This window comes from Oryctolagus cuniculus, chromosome 3, assembly GCF_051225735.1.
Source record: "Oryctolagus cuniculus isolate XC-2025 breed Fujian yellow rabbit chromosome 3, ASM5122573v1, whole genome shotgun sequence".
Lineage (NCBI taxonomy): Eukaryota > Metazoa > Chordata > Mammalia > Lagomorpha > Leporidae > Oryctolagus > Oryctolagus cuniculus.
Genome location: NC_142869.1, coordinates 39446198 through 39471208, shown reverse-complemented (window position 1 = coordinate 39471208; position 25011 = coordinate 39446198). Strand labels below are relative to the sequence as shown.

General features: G+C 46.4%; 2 protein-coding genes across 4 annotated transcripts in view; both read left to right on the top strand.

Moving 5' to 3' along the window:
- Window positions 1-4676, top strand: part of AOX1 (aldehyde oxidase 1) — a 73984-nt gene extending 69308 nt beyond the window's left edge. Inside the window, 4 exon segments of the mRNA NM_001081990.1 lie at window positions 712-777; window positions 2591-2779; window positions 3206-3373; window positions 4133-4676. Of these exon segments, the coding sequence (NP_001075459.1) occupies window positions 712-777; window positions 2591-2779; window positions 3206-3373; window positions 4133-4183 (474 nt within the window). The 3' untranslated portion in view covers window positions 4184-4676.
- Window positions 4677-9527: 4851 nt separating this feature from the next.
- AOX3 (aldehyde oxidase 3) overlaps window positions 9528-25011 on the top strand; it is a 129424-nt gene continuing 113940 nt past the window's right edge. For 2 of the 3 annotated variants that reach the window (XM_089328024.1, XM_089328022.1), the window contains exons 1-8: window positions 9528-9717; window positions 10383-10517; window positions 11111-11168; window positions 12843-12939; window positions 13617-13725; window positions 15339-15465; window positions 20324-20385; window positions 23973-24053. In XM_089328024.1, coding sequence (XP_089184150.1) covers window positions 10428-10517; window positions 11111-11168; window positions 12843-12939; window positions 13617-13725; window positions 15339-15465; window positions 20324-20385; window positions 23973-24053 — 624 coding nt within the window. In that variant the 5' untranslated portion in view covers window positions 9528-9717; window positions 10383-10427. 3 annotated transcript variants of the gene reach the window in all.

The window sequence follows — 25011 nt, the reverse complement described above, 5'->3', positions numbered from 1 at the left end:
AGGAAAATCGAGGTCGAATAAGGAAGCTCTTGTGTTTCCTTTGTCTCCTGAGTCTTGGCAGAGAGCCTGTGACACAGCAGAAGGGGCAGACTTGCTGGGGAGCAGAGTTGTCACCAGCAGACTGACTGGGCCTACTGTGCCCTCATTTGTAGGTTTTCAGGGAGAGAGTTGCAATGTCAGGTACATTCACTTCTCAACTGCAAAATGAAAAATCTAGAACTAGAGATGACAAAGGCTTCTGGTTGATGCACTTGAATTCTGTGGTAATTCAGTAATCACCAGCGAGTTGGACTCTGGATGTTGGGTCATGCGGTAGCCACAAAGTTGTGCAACACAGATCTTGAGAGCCACAAACATTTTCTTTTGCTGTGTCATCTGTTAGGTTTGTTGTAGTGGGATTAAATCCAATCTGTTATATCACTCAGCTTGAATAAATAAACATCAAATAAGTGTTTTATTCTGTTACATTCAAGTGGTGAAGGAGGCAGGGAACAAACCAGCGCTTGAACTGGCCAAGAGTATTGTATGACCTTGAAAGTGTAACACAATAAACTTTGTCACATAATGAAATTTCTGTTGCTTCTTTGTCCTATAACAGTGTGGCTGGAAGAAAAGCTTTATTCCAGTGCCAGCCTGGCAGGGACTGTTTCTCAGTTTCTTCTCTCTAAGCTATCATCATTAAACATTTTTACCTTCTTTTCTTATTACTAGACAATCAGAACAGACATTGTCATGGATGTTGGCTACAGTATAAATCCAGCCCTTGACATAGGCCAGGTATGTGTAATTAACTTGTCTTGCTTCCTATTTGTGAAAACCAAAACTGCTGTGGGATGTACAGAGAAAATAGTCCATGCAGCTTATTCATCTTATTTTTCCACTCCTTCAGTCAAAATCGTTTTATTCAGGCCAACTGCAGAACCCAAATTTCTTACCATTTACAGAAGGGGCAGGTGTTTGGCCTTGTGTTTAAAATGTCAGTTAGGACTGAGTGCCAGGGTTCAACTCCCAGCTCTGCCTCATGACTCCATATCCCTGCTAATACAAACCCTAGGAGGCAGCAGGTGATGGCTCAAGTAGTTGGGTCCCTGACACCCACATGGGAGACCTGGGTTGAGTTCCCAGCTCCCAACTTCTGTCTCCCTGGGCTGCCCCACTATTGCAGTCATTTGGGGGCACGAACCAGCAGGTGGAAGCTCTGTCTCTTGAAGGTGAACACAAAGGTGTTTTTAAAAGAAACATACAGTCTGTGATTGGGGATCTTGAGTGAGATCAGACCAAACCCAGAGGTAACTACTGAGCCCCGAATCTCTTGAGTTAGAAGTAGTTAGTGCTGAGAGCTGACCCTTAGACTTACAATGGGTTCTTTTGTCAAGGATTTTCAAGTTGGGTTGGGGTATTGAACCTTGGTAATTAGAGCAGTGGCTATTGAAGGTAGCCTGTGGGCTGAAGTCTATCCACAGACTTCAAATTTACATTTGAAATAAGTGGCAAAATTAAACAGTTACAAATGTCTAACCTCTGTTGAAAACAGAAGTTTCCCAACACTGAAATTACATGTCCCTGGTCGGTTGGCTGCGTCTTTGCAGAGTCACACACTGTCCAATGGCTTTTGACCCTCCAGGACTCTTCATGCACTTGCTTTACCTTCCTCGAACCCGTGGGCAGTGAGCTCTGTGTCTCCCACTTAGGGCATAACGTGATGTGCTCTTCAGGCATGACACTCCATCCCTGGGGAATAGAGAAGCCAAAGGAGGCTTTGTAAGGAAGTGCACCAGGTTGTCAGGGAAAGAACAAGGAAAGACACTCAGAGTAGAAGAGTGGAGGAAATCAACCTAAAGTGACACAGGAAACTCAATACGTGCTGTGTTCATGGCTGTTGATGAGGCCAGGCCTGAGTACAGTGGTAGATGTTGGAAGGCTTAGCCATGAAGCCGTAGTTAGAGGGAGGCCTGGGTGGTGAAGTTTCTGCAAAGACAGGCACTGAACGTGCTGAGTGGAGGTGAGTTGTCCTGAAGAATGGCCTACAGTTTTAGGAAGACTCATCCGAATCATGGCAGATACCTGCTCACAGCTAGAAGCGAGAGGTAGAGAAGATAGGATCACAGGCAGGAAGTAAATTAAAAGACCCAGACATGAGAAAAAGGTGTGAACAGGCAGTTTGGGCCACATGTCCATCTAAGAAGGAGAGCATTTTAGAGCAAACTGAGTCCAGAGACATGAGGCCGGCAGCTGGGGAGTGAGAGCGCTGGGAGGAGATGATGGGCTTCTCGAGCCCTGGGAGCCTGGCACCAGCACATGGGGCCTCGAGACAAACAGGTCCGTGGGGCAGAAAAAAATGAGGGCGTTAGGAGCACAGGCTCTGTGTAGAAACTCCTAGAGCTCCAATGTATGGGCAAACCAAGATTAAAATGAAGCTCTTTGACTCTGAACTCGGCCCTGAATGAGGTGCTTAGAAATGCTGTGAGGTGGACTTTCACCTGGAAAACACTCAGGATTCAAACAAAGTGTGTGTAGTTGCAACGCTACTTCCTGTTGACTGTGTTTTTCTCACATGTGGAATCCTGGTCGGTTTGTTTGTCTGCCCCAGGTTGAAGGTGCCTTCATTCAAGGCATGGGACTTTACACCATAGAGGAACTGCATTACTCCCCTCAGGGCATCCTTTACTCTCGTGGTCCAAACCAATACAAAATCCCTGCCATTTGTGACATCCCCGCCGAGTTAAACGTTACCTTTTTGCCTCCATCTGAGAAGTCCAATACCCTGTACTCCTCGAAGGTACGCTGCGCCGTATTGAGTAAATGATGTGTGTATGATGCCTGTTGGGTAGGGGGAGGGCTGCATTCATCTCCACCAGGATTGCAGAAGATAAAGCCCTATTAAACAGTTTAATTATAAAGCAATTGAACAACATGAGAAAAGAAATGTCTTAAATATTCCAGACGTGAACAGCCTAACACGAGCTACTGCTGCCATCAGGCTCATCTGCGTTTCCTGCTTGCAGTAGCCATCTTCAGGCCTGCATTTGCCTTCTCCGTTTGGGATCATTTCCTTGGGGTAGAATTCCAAGAGTAGGACTATTGGGTCAAAAGCGTAATATTCTTTTTGAAATGAAACATTTGTGTAACATTTGTGCGTGCGTATATGCTATCTGTATGCACATTCGAGAGAGAGACATCATGTGGCCGAACTGTTCCCCTCTAGGGCCTGGGAGAGTCTGGGGTGTTCATGGGCTGCTCGGTGTTTTTCGCCATCCGGGAGGCAGTGTGTGCAGCCCGGCAGGCGAGAGGCCTCTCTGCGCCTTGGAAGCTCAGCAGTCCGCTCACCCCAGAGAAGATCAGAATGGCCTGTGAAGACAAGTTCACAAAAATGGTACGTTTTGCCCTTTAGGGGAAAAAAAAGAACAGTTATAAAAGTTTGCAGTTTTGGCCCCATCCTGTGGTCAAGTTTTGTTAACCCACGGAGACGCGGGTTGGTCAGCAGCCCCGGGGCATCTGGGCAGAAGAGCAGCGTGGCCCTTGAACGTGTGCCGGCTGCCTTGTGTTCTTCATCCCCTTCACCCTGCCTGGCTGGCCGCGCGGCTGGTTTCTGTGCCACCCGGAAGCTGCTTCTTGCCTGTTAGTTTTATATTCCTCCCTTGCTGTGTTCCCTTCCCTGGGCAGCTTGGCCGGGAAGAGATGTTGGGGAACTGTGTGTGCCCCGACCCTGGGGCGCCCGGGCGGGGTCGTGGACCCCCGCGAGCCCCTCTGGCCACGGCAGCCCTCTGAGCAGACGCATCAGCTCCCCTGGCTTCTCTCCCACGCTGGGATTCGTGGCTGCGGAACCGGGCTGTCCATGGTGATCCCTTGCACTGTAGAAAGCCGCGCCTTGGCTGAGGGGAGCCCCTCCTCTCCGCCCCACCCGCGGGCTCTGTGGGATCCCGTGGGTTTCTCAAGGCTTCCACACTGGAGAGCCGCAGACTGGTGGAGCTGATGAGTCTGGCGGCAGTGGCTCACCCCGGTCCCCTCCCCGGGTCCTCTCCTGGTCTTGGCTGCCCTCTGGTACTTGGCCTCCATGATCCCCTGCTGTTTTACACCCAAGTCACAAACATTCTCCGAGCTGCAAACATCCAAATGTACTGTCTCATTCTAGATTCCAAGAGATAAGCCAGGCTCCTACGTTCCTTGGAATGTACCCGTGTGAAACAGGCCACTCTTCCCACGAGGCAGTGTCCCCAGTCTCCGCCCTCGAAGATGCTGCATGTGAAAGACAGATTTTCACACTTCAGAAGTCAGTCCGCAGACTGTTGCTTTAATGGTCTGAAATGTTCTGTTTTGATGTTGATAAATATGCTTACGCAACTTATAAATCACACTTTAAATGGAATCAGTACTAACTTCTCTCCTCTGGAATGATGCTCTCCACCGCTGTGTCCCCTAGATCCATCTGGCTCAATGGAGTAAACGATGACTTGTACGTGATTCATCATCGGCTTGTATCTACCAGCAGAAATTATACTGTCTGGTGAAAGGCAATTTTCTAAATGATTTTATTAGCAGTATGAACTAGAAAGTTGTTGTTTTTTTTCACTTGTTCCTGTCTGCTTTCGCTGTTCCTCTCTTTGTCAGACTAGACTCAGACTCTGTATAAAAGGAGTTTGCGGGACCAAAATAATAAATAAATTGAACTTCATCAGAACTAAAGTGTTGGTGCTTTAAAGGGTATTATCACGAAATTGAGAAGAAACCATTAGAATAAGGGAAATCATTGCAAATCATTATCTGGTATAGGGCTTGCACCCAGGAAGGGAGCATTTGGTGTAATGGTTATGACATTTTTTGAGATGCCCACATCCCATATCCCAGTGTCTGGTTTCAAGTTTGGCCCCCCTTCCAATTCCAATTTCCTACTAATGTGCACCCTTGGAGGCAGCAGGTCATGACATAAGTCTTTAGGTACCTGCATCGTATCCAGGAGACCCAGATTGAATTCCTGGCTTCTGGCTTCACCTGGCCTGCCCTCAGCTGTTGTAGGCATTTGGGAAGTAAACCAGTAGATAAAGGGTCTCTCTCTCTCTCTCTCCTCTTCCAAATAAAAATAAGCAAATGGATAAATGAAATTAAAAAGGCCTTGTATCCATAATATATAAATAACTGTAATAATTCAATGATAGAAAGACAAATAATCAAATTTTAAAATGAGCAAATTTAGATATATTTCTCCAAAGAAGATATATAAATGATCAATCAGCCCATTCAAAGATGCTCAAACTCATTAGTAATTAAGGAAAGCAAATCAGAATCACAGGGAGATACCATTTCACACATCCTGGGATGCATTCAAATGATGGACAGTTACAAGTATTGGTAAGGGTACAGATTCAGACCCTTATCCTGTAGAAAACATCTTGGTGCTGCTCAAAAAATTAAACACAGAATTACCAAATGACTACTCTTTGGTATATTCCCAAGAGAACTGAAAACATTTCTTCACCCAAAAACTTGTACACTGATGTTCATAGTATTGCTCATAGTAACCACAAAGTGAAAACAAACCCAAAATTTGCACCAGCTGCTAAAGTGTGATAAGTCAAATATGGTATAACCAGTCAAAGTGGATCTTATTTAGCCATACAAAGGAGTAGAGTACTGACACAGGCGACAGTGTGGAGGAACCGGGAAGCAGCACGTAGAAGAAGCCAGACACAGAAGGCCACACACTGTGCTGTGTGATTCCAGCCGTAGGAAATGTCCAGAGCAGGCAGATTCATAGACAGCTGGTAGCTGGCGGCTGCCTGGGGCTGAGGGGAGATGAGAAGGGGAAGGGACTGCGCATGGGTGTGGTTTCTTTTTAGGTGATGAAAATGATACGGATTTAGTGGTGATGGTTACGTAACATGTGAGTACTCTGAAACTCACTAAATTGTACACTTTTAAAAGGGGAACAACACATAAATAATCCCAAACAAAAACTGATGGACAGATTGTCTGAATAGACATTTCTCAAAAGAATGAATGCAAATGACCAACAGTACATGAAAAAAATGCTCAAGATAATTAGCCATCAGGAAAATGCAAATCAAAACTGTGATGAGACGTCATCTCACTTCAATTAGAGTATTACCAAAAGACGAAAGGTGACAAATGCTGGTGAGGACGTGGAGGGAAGGGAACTCTCACACACAGTTGGGCGGGATACTGTGGGAAACAATATGGAGTTTCCTCAGACAATAGACATAGACCTAACATGCGCTGCAGCTGTTCCATTTGTGGGCACCATGCGAGTCAGAGGTCATGCAGAGCAAAGCACAAGCAAACGGCACGAACAGGACACCCGCACCCTAGTGTGCTCCGTTCAGTTCCGTTCACACCTAGAGCTGCAGGACAGGGTGGAGGGTCCCTTAGGACAGACAGGCTTACGGAGAAGGAAAATGTCTGAGCTTGGTTCACTAGTGAGCTGGCTCCGCTTGTGACTATAAGCCAGATGTGCACAAAGACTGCACTGTAGCACCTGCAAGAGGTGGTGAAAAAAATGTTCCCAGTGGAGAGAGCTACGGGTGCTGTGCTCAGTTATCCACGCGGGATTAGAGTGTGCGTGGAGCAGCAGTGTTCGCAGCAGCTGGTCGGGGGTGTGGGGAGACCCACGCCGGGCGGCTGAGGACAGCGGCACACAGATGGGCATCTGGAGTGGACATGGTGGGTGAAGGTTTCCGTGTTGTAGGTTAACACCCAACAGACAGCTCCCGCCATGGGAGAGCTGCCGAACAATGAAGCAGACAAAATCACCTGGCTGTTTGGCATTAGCCAGCCGCCGTCACTGGCACTGACAGAGTGGGTGTGAGAAGGGTCGTGATGGCAGAAGCAGAGGCCCTGCCTAGGCCAACAGCGTGGGCTCCTGCTGACCACGCCGCTGCTGCTACTGAACTTCAGTCTGCCCCCAGCACAGACTGAGGCTAGCCCTAAACCTGCTCCATCCCTCCGGGAGACCAGCTGGCCATTCGGTGGCCTTTCCATCCCAGAAGGAGCAGTGATTCGCGTCAGCAGAAACATGCATTTTCTGGGTAAGGTTCGTCTTTCCCACCTGCAGGGCCTTGGTCACCTCCACTGTCTGAGGACTTTACACAGTATTAAATCCACCCTCAGAAGATCCCAGATCCCATGGGACGTGACGTCAGGCCAGTTCACAGCAGAGTAAAGGGATCCAGTTTCCCACCACATGAGAGTGAGGGCACCGGTCATGTCACATGCAGCAGGTACCACTCAGAAGTGGCTGGTCTGACAGAGCCCTGGAGGAGCCTCTGGAAGGTCACTGGAGAGGTCAGCTAGGGGGCTTTGGAGGATGGGGCCCCTGCCCCAAGGTGCAGGATACTCGAACTTGAAACATTACATAGGATGCTGGGCCCCCAGAGGACATGAAACAGACTAGCAAACACAATTGTGCATTTAGTTCACATTATGGGCCGGCGCCGCGGCTCACTAGGCTAATCCTCCGCCTTGCGGCGCCGGCACACCGGGTTCTAGTCCCGGTTGGGGCACTGAATTCTGTCCTGGTTGCCCCTCTTCCAGGCCAGCTCTCTGCTATGGCCCAGGAAGGCAGTGGAGGATGGCCCAAGTCCTTGGGCCCTGCACCCCATGGGAGACCAGGAGAAGCACCTGGCTCCTGCCTTTGGATCAGCGCGGTGCGCCAGCCGCAGCGTGCCCACCGTGGCGGCCATTGGAGGGTGAACCAACGGCAAAAGGAAGACCTTCTCTCTGTCTCTCTCTCTCACTATCCACTCTGCCGGTCAAAAAAAAAAAAAAAATAGATCACATTATGGTTAATATCCATTGTGTATAATAAAATTCTTCATATAAGAAAGTTAAAAAAAAAACTATTAGGAGAAAACAGTCGAAGGAGAGAAGAATAAATAGAGATGTCCACTAAGTGTCTAAGGAGATAGATAACAGCACAAAATGCCATCTATAAATCATCATTTCCCTCACGAAGGTCAGGGAGTATGGGTGATGCTCAGCTCTGGTGAAGGCTGGAAGGGGCACCTGTCTCCTGCACGCTTCGTTGTATCTGGGCATATGGTAGATCCAGCAGGGTGCACACTCTTCAATCCAGGAAATTCAGTTCTAGGGACTTTTCCAGCAGAAATACTTGCATTTGACACAGCAGTTAAGACGCCACTTGGGACGCCCACATCCCACATCAAAGTGCTAGGAATCCTGCCTCCACCCCCACCCCCACCCGGCTTCCTTCTGCTGCGCATCCAGGAGGCAGCAGGTAATGGCTCAAGCACTGGGGTTTCTGCCACCATATGGGAGATCCAGCTAGAGCTCTGGGCTCCTGGCTTGGCTATTGCAGATATTTAGAGAGTGAACCAGTGGATGGAAGGCCTCTGGCTGTCTGTCTCTCTGCCTTTCAAATAAAATCAAAATGAAAATTTTAAAAATAGTTGTTCAAATGTGGGAAGATAAAGTCCAAAGATTTTCATGGCAGTGTTATTCGCATTAGTGAAAAATTGAAAACAATGTAAATCAATAGAGAACTAGTTAATGAATTATGGTGTAATGGAAATTGTTCACATTTCCTGGGAACCTGGTGTGTGCCACACAGGGTTCCCCGCACTTTTACAGGTATTAGCTGATTTAATCCTTACAACCCCCTCAGGGAGATAGTACTACTCCACCCATTTCACAGATAAGGCAATTGAGGCAGAGAAGGTCTAAAAACTTGAAAACAAAGTGTTGGACACGTATGAGTGGTTTGATGTCACTTCACATGATTGAGCAGAGGCCGTGCCCGTGTGCGTGGACGCTACATCCGCCTGTGGGTGGGAAGGTCCCGGGTGGCTTCGCAGGAATCTGCTCACTGTGAACTCTGAAGACTGAAGGTCAGAGTGGAAGATTTCCTTTTTTTTTTTTTTTTTTAACAGGCAGAGTGGACAGTGAGAGAGAGACAGAGAGAAAGGTCTTCCTTTTGCCGTTGGTTCACCCTCCAATGGCTGCCATGGCCAGTGTGATCCGAAGGCAGGAGCCAGGTGCTTCTCCTGGTCTCCCATGGGGTGCAGGGCCCAAGCACTTGGGCCATCCTCCACTGCACTCCCGGGCCACAGCAGAGAGCTGGTCTGGAAGAGGGGCAACCGGGACAGAATCTGGCGCCCCTCCCGGGACTAGAACCCAGTGTGCTGGCACCACAGGCAGAGGATTAGCCTATGAAGCCAAGGTGCCGGCCAAGATTTCCATTTTTGCTTTATACACTTTCTGTGTCTTTGATTTAAAAAAAAAAAAAAAAAAGCCTTCATTTTGTAATTTAAAACCAGTTTAGTAACCCACTACCTTTAGCTCCAAGAAGCTCCCTGGACTCAATCCATTTGCGTGCTTTGGTTCCTTTTCAGGGACTGAAGCAGGCCTCAGGAAGAAAGGGCGCTCACTCCAGTGAGATGGCTCCAGGGCAGGGGGAGGGGTGGGTGGTGTAAGAGTGTGACACTTGGACTGGCTCAAGGAAGGAGGGGGGCGGGGGTGGCAGAGGAAGGAGCAGGGAGACAAGACTGGATTGGAGCAGCACTCAGAAGCGGCTCCCATCCCCCTGCCGGCTGCCCTCCCTCCAGGCGACTCCTCTGGCCAGCCCAGCAGGCAGACACAGCCCCAGGAGCCTCTGAGGCAGCTTCACACCGTTCAGACAATTCTTTTGGCACAATGTCTCATTCCAAGGAGTCAGACGAACTTGTTTTCTTTGTGAATGGGAGAAAGGTAAGATTTCCACAGTGCTGTGACTAAATTCCTGTAGAGAAAGAAATCAGGGGAGAAGCAATGTTTTATTACTGTTGGCCAGGGAGGTTTTAGGTTCTAGTGATTGCTGTGTGAGCAGCTGACCGGCCTTGGGAGGATGGCAAGCCTAATCCACTTGTATCTGCGGGTCTTGGGAGAGAGAAGAGAGAGAGATGGGGTAGAAGGACAGAGAAACTCCGTCTGTTACATCTACCCTGTGTTGCTAGTACTTGTTTGAAAGCACTGGTGTTAGGACGTCCTCAAGAATTGCATTTGTATTCATCCACGCATTGTTTTCTCCTGACTAGGGTCTTGTCACCACCCCACCCCTCCCCCAAGCCTGCATCACCACCACCACGTACAACCCAGGATCATTTTACAAAGAGACAACTTTTGGCCAGTGAAAAAAGTCAGACCAGAAAGCCAGGAATAAGTTTCCCAGTTGGTTTACATTTTAACACTTTGCTCATCTAAGTGGCCCAGATTCTTAAATCATGTAAGAGAATAAACTGGTTAATGTTCTGGCTCCACTTAGTTTTGAGTTCTTGAGATTTACTGAAGCATAATCCATGACCACAATGTACTCTTTGCTTTCCACTGCCCTTGACACGCTGCACTGAGGTGCAACCCAATATGCTTGTTTGCAGCATTATTGGAAAAGAGGAGGAAGAAGCAGTCGAAGTTGAAACCGAATGCCATGGTGCAGTGTGCTGTGCACTGCAAACACAGCTGTGACCAGAGAGGACAGCTCAGGGTGCACGTGCCTGTGTGGGGCGCCCAAGGTCACTCAGCTAAGCTGCTTGCTGCACCTGTCTGCTCCCAGAGTCTGTGTTCTTCTCCCTGCTCCATGTTCCCTCTGCAAAGGAGGCGACAGTTCTTTAGGAATCCCTTCACCAATGGCAGGCGCGAGTGGGTTGTGAGAGCATTTTCCCGTTTGTGCTGAAAGAATGCTATTTGTCTACCACTGCCAAGGTCTTGCTTATGTAACTTTTCAAATGTGAATGAAGATCGAAGAGCAAGAAGTATATTTTGCAGGTGGGGATGAGAATGAACATCTACAGTTTAAATCCCCATTCCTTTTACGTGGCTGTATTGTTACTCAATATTTCACCACTTTCTTAAAATTTTCCTGAAGCCAATGTTGTGCTAAAATGAAAATTCTGGTTAGGTTTTCTGTGAGACAAAGCCAAACATTTGTCCTGCCAAAATAAAGTCTAAGACAATAAAGCATTGTGTAACTTTATACTTGCAAAGAATGATGTTTGACCAAGTCCGGCAAACAAGGTCCACACACATTCCAAAAGGTTCTTACTATTCAGAAATAATGAGCCACAGAAAAGCTGCCTCAACCTATATAATCATTTCCTTTTCATAGATCGTGGAGAGGAGTTCTGACCCTGAAGAAAACTTACTGTTCTATCTGAGAAAGAAACGTATCCTTTCACTTGTTTGAGACAGCAAGGCAAATGAGGAACTCTAGAAACTGCAATGGCCCTTGCACTTACGTAACTTTTTCCTTCTTTTGTATCTTGTTCCAAAGCATTTTCTTTGTGTAGAAGAGTGGAGGAGGGTAAGTGGCCCATCCGGCACGTGGAATGGTCTGTGACAATGGTCCCACATTGAAGCCTGGATAATGATCACCTGGCATCTGGGTTACAATGTGGATTTTTTTTTCAGCCCTACTCCCAAAGATCCTGAGTCCCTGAGACAAGCTAGTTCATGGGACCTTCTTGATCCGTAGCACATTTAGCTGAGGTTCTGGCCTCGGTCTCCAGGGCCAGCTGTGACCATGTGACCCCAGGCTGTGCTACCCTCCCTGGAACAGAGGGTTGACTGAGGGTAGCCCTTAGGAGTCAGTTGGAGCCCCCCAAAGTTAAGTCCCAAAGTGTGCCTAAGCAGTCTGCCCCCGGAGGTTGTTCTGACGGATTATCAAACTTCCAGTACAAGGTCAGACCAGACAGGTGCCCCTGGCAGGCTGGTCCTGGGTGGGTCTCAAGACTGGAAAACACATCTACACCTGCAACCAAGTGAGAAATGAGAGCCAGCAACCAGCCTGGCAAACACTGATATTTGGCCGCTGTGTGTTTGGTTTTATACTTTAAGAAAGGTGACAGAGAGGGATTAAAAGCGTCCTTAGAATATCCTGTTCGTGCACATTCTTTTCTCTTGACATTTTCACATCCGTATAATCAAATAAATGTCTCACAATGGTGTTGGTGTGTTTCCCACGTTGCCTCGGGAAACTGGCTCTAATTCACTAGATCCCTTCTGCCCAGCCCTTCACCAGTGTAAAAATGAATGGAAAGTTCAGGCATTTTTGTGTCAGATGGCTTATAGCTATTTTTCCTCTTTTTGGGCCAAATCCCTTAAGTTGTACACGTATTAGATTATTTTCCAATTACTTTGAAACACTTCCTGTTTCAAAGAGTTGATAGTGGGAAGGGTCCAATTGTATTGGAAATTTTCAATTCTCAGTGACTTGTGTACTCTTAAGTGCCTTTCTACTTCCTGACTTCATGTGAATTAAAAGAGAGAGCACTCAACTGAGATCGTATTTGGAGTCTTTCTAAACCAGGAAGGAACAGGACTTCATTTAAAAGAGAGAGAGAGAGAGAGAGAGAGAGATTTTTTTTTTTTTATTTGAAAGGCAGAGAGAGGGAGAAATCTTCCATCTACTAGTTCACTCTCCAAATGACCGCAAATCAGGAGCCTGGAACTCCATCCTGGTCTCCCACATGGGTGGCAGGGGCCCAAAGATTTGGGCCATCTCCTGCTGCTCTCCCAGGTACCCTAGCAGGGAGCTGGATCAGAAGTGGAGCAGCCAGGACTTATACCACAACGCCAGTTCCCAATTAGAGCTTTAAACTTCAGAGAAGTCCCCTCCCCTGATCCGCAGTTGAAGTTGAAGGTTTCTCCCTTGGCCGCTGGGTTATGGGGCAGCTTGGTGTGAGATGCCGCTTTCCAACTGATTTGCACGTGGCACCAATCACACGCAAGGAAGCAACGTAGTCATGAAGGACTGAACCTCTCCTTATATGTGAAAGTTTAAGGCCAAGGGACTGAGAAAGTTCAAGTTCCTCTTTTTGCCTTGACCATAACCCTTCCAGTCCGACTCACAGGGACCAAGTATGGCTGTGGAGGAGGGTCCTGTGGTGCCTGCACAGTGATGATCTCAAGATATGACCCCATCTCTAAGAAGATACGGTATCCTTGCTCCAGACTCCCATATTGATTTCTATAGGATTTCACTCCTGGCACACTGTGGCCCGTGTCCCCCTCAACAAAGGAAACTAAGCAACCTCAGTTTTTGTGACCTGGAACTAAAATAATCAATTGTAGATGTTGACAATTGGAGAGGGGAGGCCCCAGATTCAACCGGTATCTACTGGGCTATCCCACTCTCGGCCCTGGGAACCAAAGTCGCCTCCACTCGGGAAACGCACACTCTGGTGAAAGTGGTACATGACTCGCCTTACACCTGGTCTCTTCCACCTTCTGGAAGAGCACACGTAACCTAGAGGTGGTTCTGAGGGAGCAAGCTAGTTGGTTGTCTGGTCATCACAACTGACAAGCTGACATGGGCTTAGGAACAAACAGAGGCCATTTCAACTGCAGAGAGTTTTTTAAACAAGGTAGTTAATTCGGAGGGAGAAATGTCTTTCTTAATTACGAATGGTAGAATGCTTATTTTCAGGAAGATGTATTCAAGCTCAGAATCATTTATGTGATGGCCCAGCTCTAACACAATCAATTGTATTCATGATGGAAGAATTACTGTCATAGTCATCTAAACAGGTTTCTCTTTGTATTTTTTTTTTTTTTTTTTTTTTGGAAATTGCTGCTGTCACTGTGTCCTCGGCTTCACCGTGTAAACTCTGAAGTCACTTCTCTGTCACCGCCTGCCTGGTGCCCATCTGCTCTCTCTATGGGGCCGCTGTCACCACCGTAGAAGGCATAGGAAGCACCAAAACCAGGATTCACCCTGTTCAGGTAAGAGTACATGTTAACAAGTGTGGATGAACGCAGGTTCAGGTGGCTTGTCTAGACCCTTAGCTTGTGGCTTTTAGAACACGATGGGTACACTGACAGTGTGGTGCTGCATGTTAAGCCTGTGGCAGCAGCATGCCATCTGAGCACCAATTCAAGTCCTTGATGTTCCACTTCCAATCCAGCTCCCTGCTAATGCTCCTGGGCACGCAACAGAAGATGGCCCAAGTGCTTGGTCCCTGCCCATGTAGGAGAGTCAGATGAAGCTCCTGGCTTCGGCCTGGCCCATCCCTGGCCATGGCAGCCATTTGGGGAGTGAACCAGTGGATGGAAGACACCTCTCTCTCTCTCTCTTTCTTTCTCTCTCTCTCTCTCTCCCCCTCTCTCTGTAACTCTGCTTTTCAAATAAATCAATCTTTTTTTTTTTAAGGCGAAGATGGCAGATGAAGGTCTTTGTCCCCTTTATAAGAAAAAAATATTACTCTTAGTATCCTTTTTTCCCTCTTGGCTTTCTTTATTACTATTTGAAGCTTATAATGCTTCCAAAAAAGCTTGGAGAAGGCTCCCAGCCTGAGTCACTTTAGACTGTCGCATTGTCTCATGGATCCAAGGCTATCAGACTCCCTCCATGAATACCTTGGATCCTACCACAGAGACATGGGAAGGGCACCGCATGTTCTTCCTGTACCCTTTAAAGAAATGAGAAAAATAAGAAAGCACATTCCACGTTTGGTCCAGGTAAATCATGCTGTTAATTCTAGCCGGAGAAAATATTTTTATAGCCTGAATATTGGAATTTGTCATTTGTTGCTTTGATCAAGACCATATATATGTTGAAGGTGCACCCCAACTGCATTATAAATTCTTTGAGGACAAGGATCATATGTTGTTCAAAACAAGCCTTCCTGTGCCACAAGGCATTGGTATCCCACAAAGGTTGTTCACGGGGCATGGCATCAGAGGCCAGAGGGAGGGACACCATGGGCCTGTGTGTTCTCCAGCTCCAGGAAACTCCTTCAAATCAGAAGCACACAGTCAGTTGCTTTAGTCTCAGGATGAGGTTTTATAGAATAAGTTGTATCTCACGTACTGAAAACTCGTTAGTGAAAATATCCAAACAGGAATGGAACGTTGGGGACCTGCCAGGATTGGAACAAAAAGTAAGACATGGAAATGCTCAAGTTGTCCTTATAGAGAGAAACCTTGACAATATGGCCCTCCGATTGGAATTCATGTGTGTGTGTGCATGTACGTGTGTGTGTGTGTGTGTGAGCACACATGGGTATGAGGTATACCCAAGTGGTGGAAGAATGAGGAGAAAACACAAAAGCAGATAATCTCGATTTCTGTGATCTTGACTAAGCCTAAACTGCACCCTTGAAGCATGCCCTGGGTTGACATTGAGAATGCTCTTTCCCAACCACCTCAATGGAATCTTTTTCCCGAGAAAGCCTCCCTGGGCGTCTGAGATGTGAACAGTCATGGCACTTGTGGTTCTTCCTCTAAGCCCTGTACCTACTTTGAGCTGTACCTGTGCTTCATCTCTGAGAGCTTCCTAGCACTAAGCTTTCAAGTTGTGCACATCCCCCACTCCCACCTGTGTCCTTCACTTTTAGGAAAGGATTGCTAAAGGCCACGGTACCCAGTGTGGGTTCTGCACCCCAGGAATGGTGATGAGCATCTATACTCTCCTGAGGAACCACCCGGAGCCCTCTACAGAACAGTTAATGGAAACCTTGGGTGGTAAGTCACCAGCCTCTTAAATTTGTAGGATCAGGATGGGGCTGGCACTGTGGCATAGTAGGCTAAGTCTCTGCCTGCAGCACCAGCATCCCATGTGGGTTATGGTTCGTGTCCGGTTGCCCCTCTTCCAATCCAGCTCTCTGCTAGTGGTCTGGGAAAGCAGTAGAAGATGGCCCAGGTGCTTGAGAGTGAGAGACCCAGAAGAAGCTCCTGGCTCCTGGCTTCAGATCAGTCCAACTCCAACCATTGCAGCCATTTGGGAAGTGAACCAGCGGATGGAAGACCTTTCTCTCTGTCTCTCCCTCTCTTTGTCTATAACTCCACCTCTCAAGTAAATAAATAAAATCTTTTAAAAATGGGGATCAGGATGCTAGAGCATTTTCATCCAAGGAATTAGGCCACAGGGCTTGACAAAGATGTACTGATTGATCATTATGATCCACACCTCGTGAGTACTATTGGCAAATGTTTTCCATACCAATTTAGCAATCGAGGAAACAGGCAACCAGCCAGAAAGTAAAGTGAATTTTCCATGTGACTATTCCATTCTTGGGGCCATATCAATTGTTTCTGGCAACTTCAGTGTGCTCTGTATTTGCATAGCATACACTTACTAAAACAGTCTTTGCATGGGTGTCACTGATGAATCACAATGCTATTGGAATGGTATTTGGTAATATTTGGGCTTTAACATCTTTTAAATATGTACTTACAGCTGGCCAGAAAAGCAGTGACCTTTTGGGTTGTGTTTTCTTGTTTTTTGTGACTGTTGCTGTTACAGCTGCTGCCAAAGTATTCTTAATGCTTATGAAATCACAGACCCTTTGGAATTAAGGAGAAAATCACTTATAACTTATAAACTTGCATTCAGTTGAAATGCCTTCAGAATTCTAGAATGGCATTTCCCTTTTTTTGTACCTTTAGGAACATTTTTATTCTTATTAAATTTCATATTTATGAGGGTACTTCAAAAGTTTCATGGAGAATGGTATTAAATTATAAGTTTCTTTGGTGCAAATATTGTAAAATCCATACATACTTTTTCATAATGTTCATTTTCCATGAGCTTTTGAAAGGCTGCTTGTATGCATAGATTTCAAAGTGTTCTTGTGCCAATATAAACCTGTATTTTAATTCCATTTTCCTTCATGTTTTGAAGTACCCTCATGCATTCCATCCTGTCAAGATACTTTTTCAGTTTTCATGTTGTTTGCAAATCTAAAAACATTGCCTACTGTCTTTATGTAAGTCATTGACAAACACTGAACAGAATAAGTCAAGCAGAGAACTCTGAGAAATTAATCAATGCTGTTCACATTGCTCTGTTTCATCAAGTGCCACGCATTGACCTTCATCCATCCTCTCCTCAGAGGCACACAGGTGGGTCCCATGCACTGTGAATTCCCCGTGCACTGCTTTTATGGCACTGAGCAGATTCTCAGCCTAGAATTCTTATCCCCAAAGGAAGTGGGGTTAGTTTTCTTGAGTATCCACCCTTTCCCATGCTCCTAGGCCCTTCCAGCAATCCTCTATTCCAAAATGGATCCAGGAAACTGCCTGGGAAGGAAGCCAGCCTCACCTAATATCGGTCTTTTTGGAAACCAGGATCTATGATTGCTTGTCTCCAGTGTTCAAACACTGCCCTTGTTTATCATGTCTCACAAAGATTACTAATCATGTTTCACAACCTCATTTGCAAATTATTTCAAGATCCTGGGATGTAATTCATCTTGATTGATCTGACCCCTTGAATAAATTTAAAGAGGCTAAATGTTCTCTTAAAATTTTCTTGTGGAGCGGGTGTTTTGCCTAGCGATTAGGCTGCCCGTATCCCAGGGCAGAATGTCTGTGTTCAATTCCAAGCTCCACCCCCAATTCCAGTTTCCTGCAAATCTGGAATTTGGGAGGCAGCAGGTGATTGCTCAAGTGAACAGTTCCCTGCAACCCGCGCGGGAGATCTGTATTGCATTCCTGCTCCCAGCTTCAGCCTGGCAATTGGGACTGAACCAAGAGTGGGAGCTCGCTCTCTCTGTTTCTCTCTCTCTCTCTCTCTCTGCCTTTCAGAAAAAAAAAATCTCTGTGGATACTGGGCTTCAAGTCTTTTTAAATCAGACATATTTCATGCTTTTGGTTCATCAAACATCCCTTTGGTGAGAAATACAGAAGTAAAAAAAATGAAGCTGTTCTGCCTTTCTCTGACATCTGTTAAAACGTCCACCTTTCCTGGGCAGCGTGTTTGCTCTGTGTCCTGGAAAGTGTGCTTTGGTGCTGGTAGCATTTCCCACAAGTTCTATCCTAGTCTGGTATTTGGCCAGCTTGGCCCCACTGTGTGCCACACGTTTTCTCTTCATCTTTAGTTTGGCCCTCTGACTGTCATCATTGTTCTTCTTTCGTCATCGCTACTGAGAGAGCAAATGTGATCCAGCCCCCTCTCTTATTTCTTCCATATTCACAGTCATAGTCTCCACATTTCAGTTCAACAAGCTTCCTATGCCTTGTATGTTATGTTCCCTTTCAACACTTCCTGGCCAATCACTGCTCTATGTGTTTTGAAATCGGCTTTTCATATCCTGTGGCTCCCAAACAGCATCCAACATTCTTCTCTTTCCATGACGCTCTCCCTGTACCTCTGTCACGTCATTGTCATATCACAGGCTTTATGATTAGCTTGACAGCCACACCCTTCATTGAGTCCTCTTACTTTAGAGACACGCAAGAATTTTCCAGCCGCTCTTCTTTTACAAGAGGTAGACGTTCTCAAACCTGAGTCACTGAAGGTCTTTCCCCAGATGAAGGTCTTTCCCCCCGCTCTGTTCCAGTTTTGCAGTTTGCTTTGGAGAAGTTCCATCCATACCTTTTATTGCACCTGGTGGCCTGGGTTATCCTAAACCCCTGGAAGTTCAATGTTGGTTCCACTGGTATGGCAGTATCGTGGGTATGAAGGGCCCCAATACAGCTATGGGAGATGCTGAAACGAGGTGTTCAGACAGAACCAGGAAACGCTAAGGAAGCTGAGCTCAATAAAGAGAAAGTGAAATTCTCTGAATCTGGCCAAAAACTAAGGGGCTAGGGGCAGATACCAAAAGCCAAGAAGGTTGAGAATCAGAGGATCCTATGAAAAATGTAGTGAAGTTGGGAAACGAGGGGTGAATCTGGACCATGACCTTCGGCAAGCGTTGTGGCCCGTAGAGTGATGCACAAGACCCTCTTAGGCTAATTTATGTCTGTGTCTCCTTAAGCTTCCACTCTTTTTTCCTGTATGGGTCCTAAAAGTGTCCCAAATGTGCACTCATGTAAATATTTTAGGAGTGGGCATTTAACCTAGTGATTAAGATACTGATGAAGACTCCACATCAGATTGCCTGCAATCAAAGGCCAGCTCCAGTTCCTGACTCCAGCTTCCTGTTAATGCAGACCCTGAGAGGTAGCAGTGATGGCTCAAGTAACTGAGTTCCTGCTATGTCACTCCCCCTCTTCGAGGAGGAACGACACATGACCCTGCGCTGTTCTTTTGTCTGCTCGGCCCTTCCCGGGTTTGCTGCTGGTTCTTCCTGGGTTGGCTGCCGTCCCCTCCACCTCTGTGGAGGGGCGGCTCCCCCTGCCACTTTCCCCACTTTCGCGGGGGAGCGGCACACCGCCGGCCAGCTCTCTCGGGGGCTGCTCAGATGTTATCCGGATGTTCCTGGTGCATGGTGTCTCTCTCCTCCTTTATAGTCCTCTTCCACCAATCCCAATTCTGCTACCCACACGCCGAGCACGCTGCTCTCCTCCAATCAGGAGCAAGATCAGCTCCTGCAGTTTATCAGTCAAGTTGGCGAGAGGCAGCTGTGTAGAAGTTGTTTACTCCCTTTCAGCGCCATATTGTGGGAGAGCAGATGCATATAATAAGTCCTAATTCCAGTAACTTAGTTTAGTCCGAGTTGCTCCCCACACTGCTACCTACATGGGAGACCTGGATTGTGTTCTTGGCCTCAGGTTTCATCCCTGGTCCAGTCCTGGCTGGGAACTATGGCCTCAAACATGCTTCTCTAATCTTTGTAAAAAGTACTACCTCTGTGTCAGGATCCATTTTTCCAATATCTTGAGATGTTTTAATACCATCTGGCGGCCATCAACACTGTAAAAGACCTGAGATTTTAGCCTACTCACAAGCTAAAGTGTTAGCTGGCCACAGTTTGATGGATGCTGATAGGAGACACTGGCCACAGTTTGATGGATGCTGATAGGAGACACGAGACTCTGGTCGGAGACAAAGGACTTTGTTATTCATAGTGATAGCATAGCTAGAATAGTAGCATCTGAAGCAATACCTCGAGGCCCACATCCCACCAGGCAATGTGAAGAGAGCGAGCTGATGCCTTCCTGTGCAGTGGATCTCACTGCAGGAGAGGAACCTTGAACTTAGGGAACTCAAGTCTTTCCTAATGGGCAGTAAGCCTCCCAGGATGTGACGTCATCTTTCTTGTAGTGGACAGTAGGCACATCTGCTCTCCTAGGCATGAAGATACACTATTTTTCTTCTAAGGTTCTTCACTACACAAACATCCATGAAAAGACACTGTCACACAAAACAGTCGTGCTCCTGCCCACGAGATGTGTACACTTCCGAAACACAACTTCCTCTTTCCATGGCCCTGCTCTTCAGGGGCTCCCTATTCTGCACCCTTTCCCAGAATGCACCTCAGGAATATATGTCTTCCAATAATGCTGGTTCAATACGGAAAACCTAGGGGGATTTTTAAGAGCTGATTTTTAGGGGAGAGAGGTGATGGGAGACCTAGCTGTGAATGAGGGAGCCAAATCAGGGGCAGAGAGAAATGGGTTCGGGTTGAAACGTTGTGTGTTTCCTTCCCCCTAGGTAATCTATGCCGCTGTACTGGATACAGACCCATTGTGGAGAGCGGGAGAAGTTTTAGTCCTGTGAGTATGAAACAATGGGTAGCCCCAGGGTCGTGCCCTCCTCCGCCTGCCCCTGCCCTGCCCTCCGCCTGTGTGAGGTTGGCCGTCAGGGAAAGCATAGTATTAGGTGTGAGAGAAAATGGCTTCTCACTTTGCCCATCTCGGTGGGGGTAACTGGATGTTTTTCTCAGAAGTACAGACAGGGAGCTCCTCGAGTGAGTATAAAATAGCGTCTTCTATAGAAGCGAAAACGGGTCAGGGCCTCTTCCTCCCGGCCTGCTTTGCGAGAGGGAAGGAGAGAGGCGGGTCTTCTGCTCCGGCGGTCGCTTCAGCCGCACTTGGGACGGCGTCACCGCCTAAGCGAAGCATTTTCGTGAATTAGAGGCCGATGTCCTCGCTGACGGAGATTCCGTCTTCCATGAACACGCGTGGCTAATGGGGGTGACAGGAGCGGCCATGCTCATCCTTCACGCCGTGTGGAGCCGGCAGCCCCCACGCCACCTGCCCATCCACAGAGCCTCCGGTTGCCCCTCTGTCCTGCCCACTCTGGCTGTCACTCAGAGCACTCTGACGGACGTATGGGTTTTGTCCTAGCCCAAGCACTTCTCCAGCTCTGTGGACGCCAGCTGGCTGTCCTACCACTGAATTCCATTCCCACGCTGTTTCTCTGGCGTTAGCATCAAGTCCGGTAGGGCAAGCGTTCGGGCCCAGCGGAGGCCCTCCGCAGATGGCCATCACGAGGCTGCGCCTCTGGCGTTCCCTACCGACCAGCTCCAAACGCAAAGCTCCCACAACCCTCTCCTTGAGTGTGATAATTGGCTCGAATGGCTCACAGCACTCAAGGGAAAGCTCCACTCCTGTTTGCTGCTTTGTGATGAAGGATCCAGGTGGAGAGGTACACGGACAAGGTTCGCATGGGGCCCGAGCCCGGGAGCTGTCTCCAGGGAGTAGAGGGGCACACCCCACCCCATCTCCCCCAACACACCAACCAGAGGCCCTCAGCCCTCCCTGCTCAAAAGTTCACAGGCTGGATCCCAGCCCTCCCTCTCTCCCCAGAGGTAAATGGATGAGGCTGGAAGTTTCCACCCTGTATCCCCCGTCTTGTCCCAAACTGAGGCTGTCTGCAGGTCCCCTCCTAGTCACCTCATAGCTAGCGTCAACTCAGGTGTGATTCTATAGGGTTCATGATGAATTAAAAAGCACTCCTACCAGTTGGAAAATTCCAAAGGTTTTAGGAGTTCTTTGGCAGCAACTAGGGACAATGACTAAAAAAATTTTATTGTGTCACTCCCCTCTCCTAAAAAAAAAAAAAAAAAAAAAAAAACCCTCTATAGAAACTAGCTAATGAAGACTATGTGGAATCATCAATTTTTTAAAAGTACAAGCTTCTTCTTGCAAAAATATACCCTATATAGTGGAGAAATTGTGTATCCAGAGATATTTGGATTCCAAGTGACAAAGTTAAGATGGTGACAAAAGAGACCATGTAAGAAAATATGTCTAAAAGAAAGGTAGAATGGAGAGGAGAGAGCTATACAAACAAAGCAGACATGAATAATCCATATAAAACATTCGTTATTGTACCTCACAGCTCTAAATATTGCTATCCACCGGAGCTGGAGAAGTAAGACAAATTGCAATAAAATCTATTTGCTTGTTCATTCATTATTTGAAATTATGGGCTACAGAACCTAGGCATTCTCCGTCATCAGCTATTTTTCACATCCCATTTCCTCATGGATTTAAAGACTGGTTGAATCAATTTAATTGCTTAGATCAGGTGGGAAGATAAGCAGAGAATAAGCCTGGACCAGATTCCCAGGCTGAAATAGGTGGAGGGGTCAAAGATTGAGCATTGGGAGGACTCTCCAGTGGGGCCCATCCCCTGGGTCTGGAGTGGCTTAGGAGGCTCCAGGAGCCCCGGGCCTTTCAGTCCTCCTGGGGAACACCTGCTCCCCACTCCACTCTTTGCAGAGGTTGTTTTGGAAACCAAATGCATTAATATTTAGCAGAATGAACAGGATGAGAACAATGCCTGAACTGTGGCAGGCAATCAAACAACTGCAGCTATTAATCATTAGAGGGACTGCGAAGCTGTGTTTCACAAGGCGGAACTCGGTTATCAAAAGGCGTGCATGATGGGTGTTATCCCAGTGGTTAAGACATTCACATCCCACATCAGAGTGCCTGCTGGAGTCCTAGCTTGGCCTCCTGACTCCAGATTCCTGCTCATGCAGGCAGCAGTGGTGCCTCAGGTTGTTAGGTTCCTGTCCTGGGTGCCAGTTCGAGTCACAGCTGCTCCACTTCCAATCCAGCTCCCTACGAATGCACCTGGGAAAGCAGCGGAGGACAGCCCAAGTCCTTGAACTTCTGTACCCATATGGGAGACCGAGTAGAGGCTCATGGCTCCTGGCCTCAGATCACCTCAGCCCCAGCTGTTGTGGCCATTTAGGGAGTGAACCAGTGGACAGAAGACCTCTCTTTCTGTCTCTACCTCTCTCTGTAACTCTGTCTTTCAAATAAATAAAATAAGTCTTTTAAAAAAAATATGGTTACCAGAGGCTGGAGAGGGAGGGATTGGGAAAGATTGATTGACAGGTACTAGGTTATAGTTAGCTAGGAGTTATAAATTCTAGGGCTCTATTGCACAGTAGGATAAAGATGGATAATGTTAAATCTACTATATATTTCTTATAAAAAAGCTAGAAGATAAGATTTTTGAATGTTTTATCTATAAAGAAATGATAAATACTTAAAGTATATTTATCCTGATTGGAAATGACACAATGTGTACATATTACAAAATATCACATAGCCTCCCCATTATGGGTGCAATTTTATATGTCTGTTACAATGTGGTAAGTACAAAATTAAAAACATATGTAATTTGATAAACTGTGTAACTTTTCTAAGATTCTGTCTTCTTATCTTTAAATGGGATTATGATTACAATGTGTAAATTATTCCTCACTGAGCATATACTGAGTGTTCAGCAGAACCTATACTATAGCTTGTAACTATTCACCATGTCTTAGTCTGCTTTGTGCTGCTGTAACAGAATATCACCGACTAGTCAACTTAAAATGAATAGAAATGTATTGGCTCACAGTTCTGGAGGTTAGGACATTCGTGATCAAGGTCTGCACCTGGTGGGGGCCTTGTTGCTGTGTCATAACAAGGCAGGAGGAGTCACACTGGCAGAAGGGAAACAGAGTGTGCGAGAGACAAAAGGGGACTGAACTAGGTCTTTATAAAGAACCTACTCCCAGCAAAACAAACTCACTGCTTTCATAATGGCATCATTCAATTCATGAGGCTGGAGCCCTTATAACCAAAACACCTCTTAAAGGTGCTATCTTACAGTGCCATCACAATGGCAATTAAGTTTCAATGTCAGTTTTGGAGGGAACAAACATTCAAACCATAGCAAGCCACTACCACCACCACCATCATCTCCATTGTCACCGTCACCATCACCACTATTACCATCATCACCATCACCACCACCACCATCACCATTACCATCACCATCACCACCACCGCCATCACCACCATTACCATCATCACTCTGGATTCTCTAATGTTGCCATTCTTGTTTTCTTCTATAGAGTTCCTCTTGCTGCCAAATGAATGGGGGAAAGAAATGTTGCTTGGATCAAGAAGAAAGCAAGGCTGAGAGCAAAGCTAATGTAAGAGTTTTTCTCGGTGTGTCCCTCTCCTCTTTTTCCTGCGGCTTTTCTTATCCCACCGATGTAGTGTGAGAAGCCTGACTAACAGGGTTTGGTGCTGGTAGTGGGGCTTGGGAAAGTTCTAAAAACAGTTGTTTTTCTCTCAGTCCTTCTATCCATTTCCTCCCACTGATCCTCGTATGCTACACACCCATGTCTACCTGGTAGGAAAGGGATCCCCTTGGTACTGTACCTGCTGGAAGTGGTCATTATCCAAAGATGAGACCAGCTTGGTGACTCCAGCTTTGGCAAGAGTGAACCTGTTCATTAAATGCCAATTTTTCTAATAATTGATGTTCAGTATTAACCTTACTGCCCATCTTTGCAGCAGATGGCTCATAAAGACAATAGAAATTAGATAGTATCTGGAAAATTAAAATTTTCTACATATACATTATTTGATTCAGCAAGTCCACTGCCAGGAATCTATCTGAGAGAAATAATTAAAGGGCGGTCAAAGATTTGATGATATACAGAAGTATTTATTACAATGTTATTTATAGTAACAAAAAATTAGAAATAATTAAATTTTCAACAATGGTGGATTATTTAAATACATCAAAGCATAGCCATACATAAGGACTTATGCTATGTTAGAAAATCCTTTGTGTGTCATGTTTAAAATTTTGAAAATAAAAATTATTTCTTTGAAGTTAAAAAGGAGTATTTAATATTTGAGCACTCTAACACCAAATTTGTAGGGGAACATTGTCACTATACACAGAATAAGCTCATACATACAGAGTGAGACGAGGGCAGAAGTTAGTACATATCTGTGCACAGTTGTATTATGAAGGAATTTTACTTTCTTCTGTATTATTTTTCAGCAATTCTACAAAGTATTTTTACATAAACATGTGTAAGTCTTTTAATCACATGCAAAAACGTGTTTCAACAAAAAGCAGTTTCCATGGGTGGA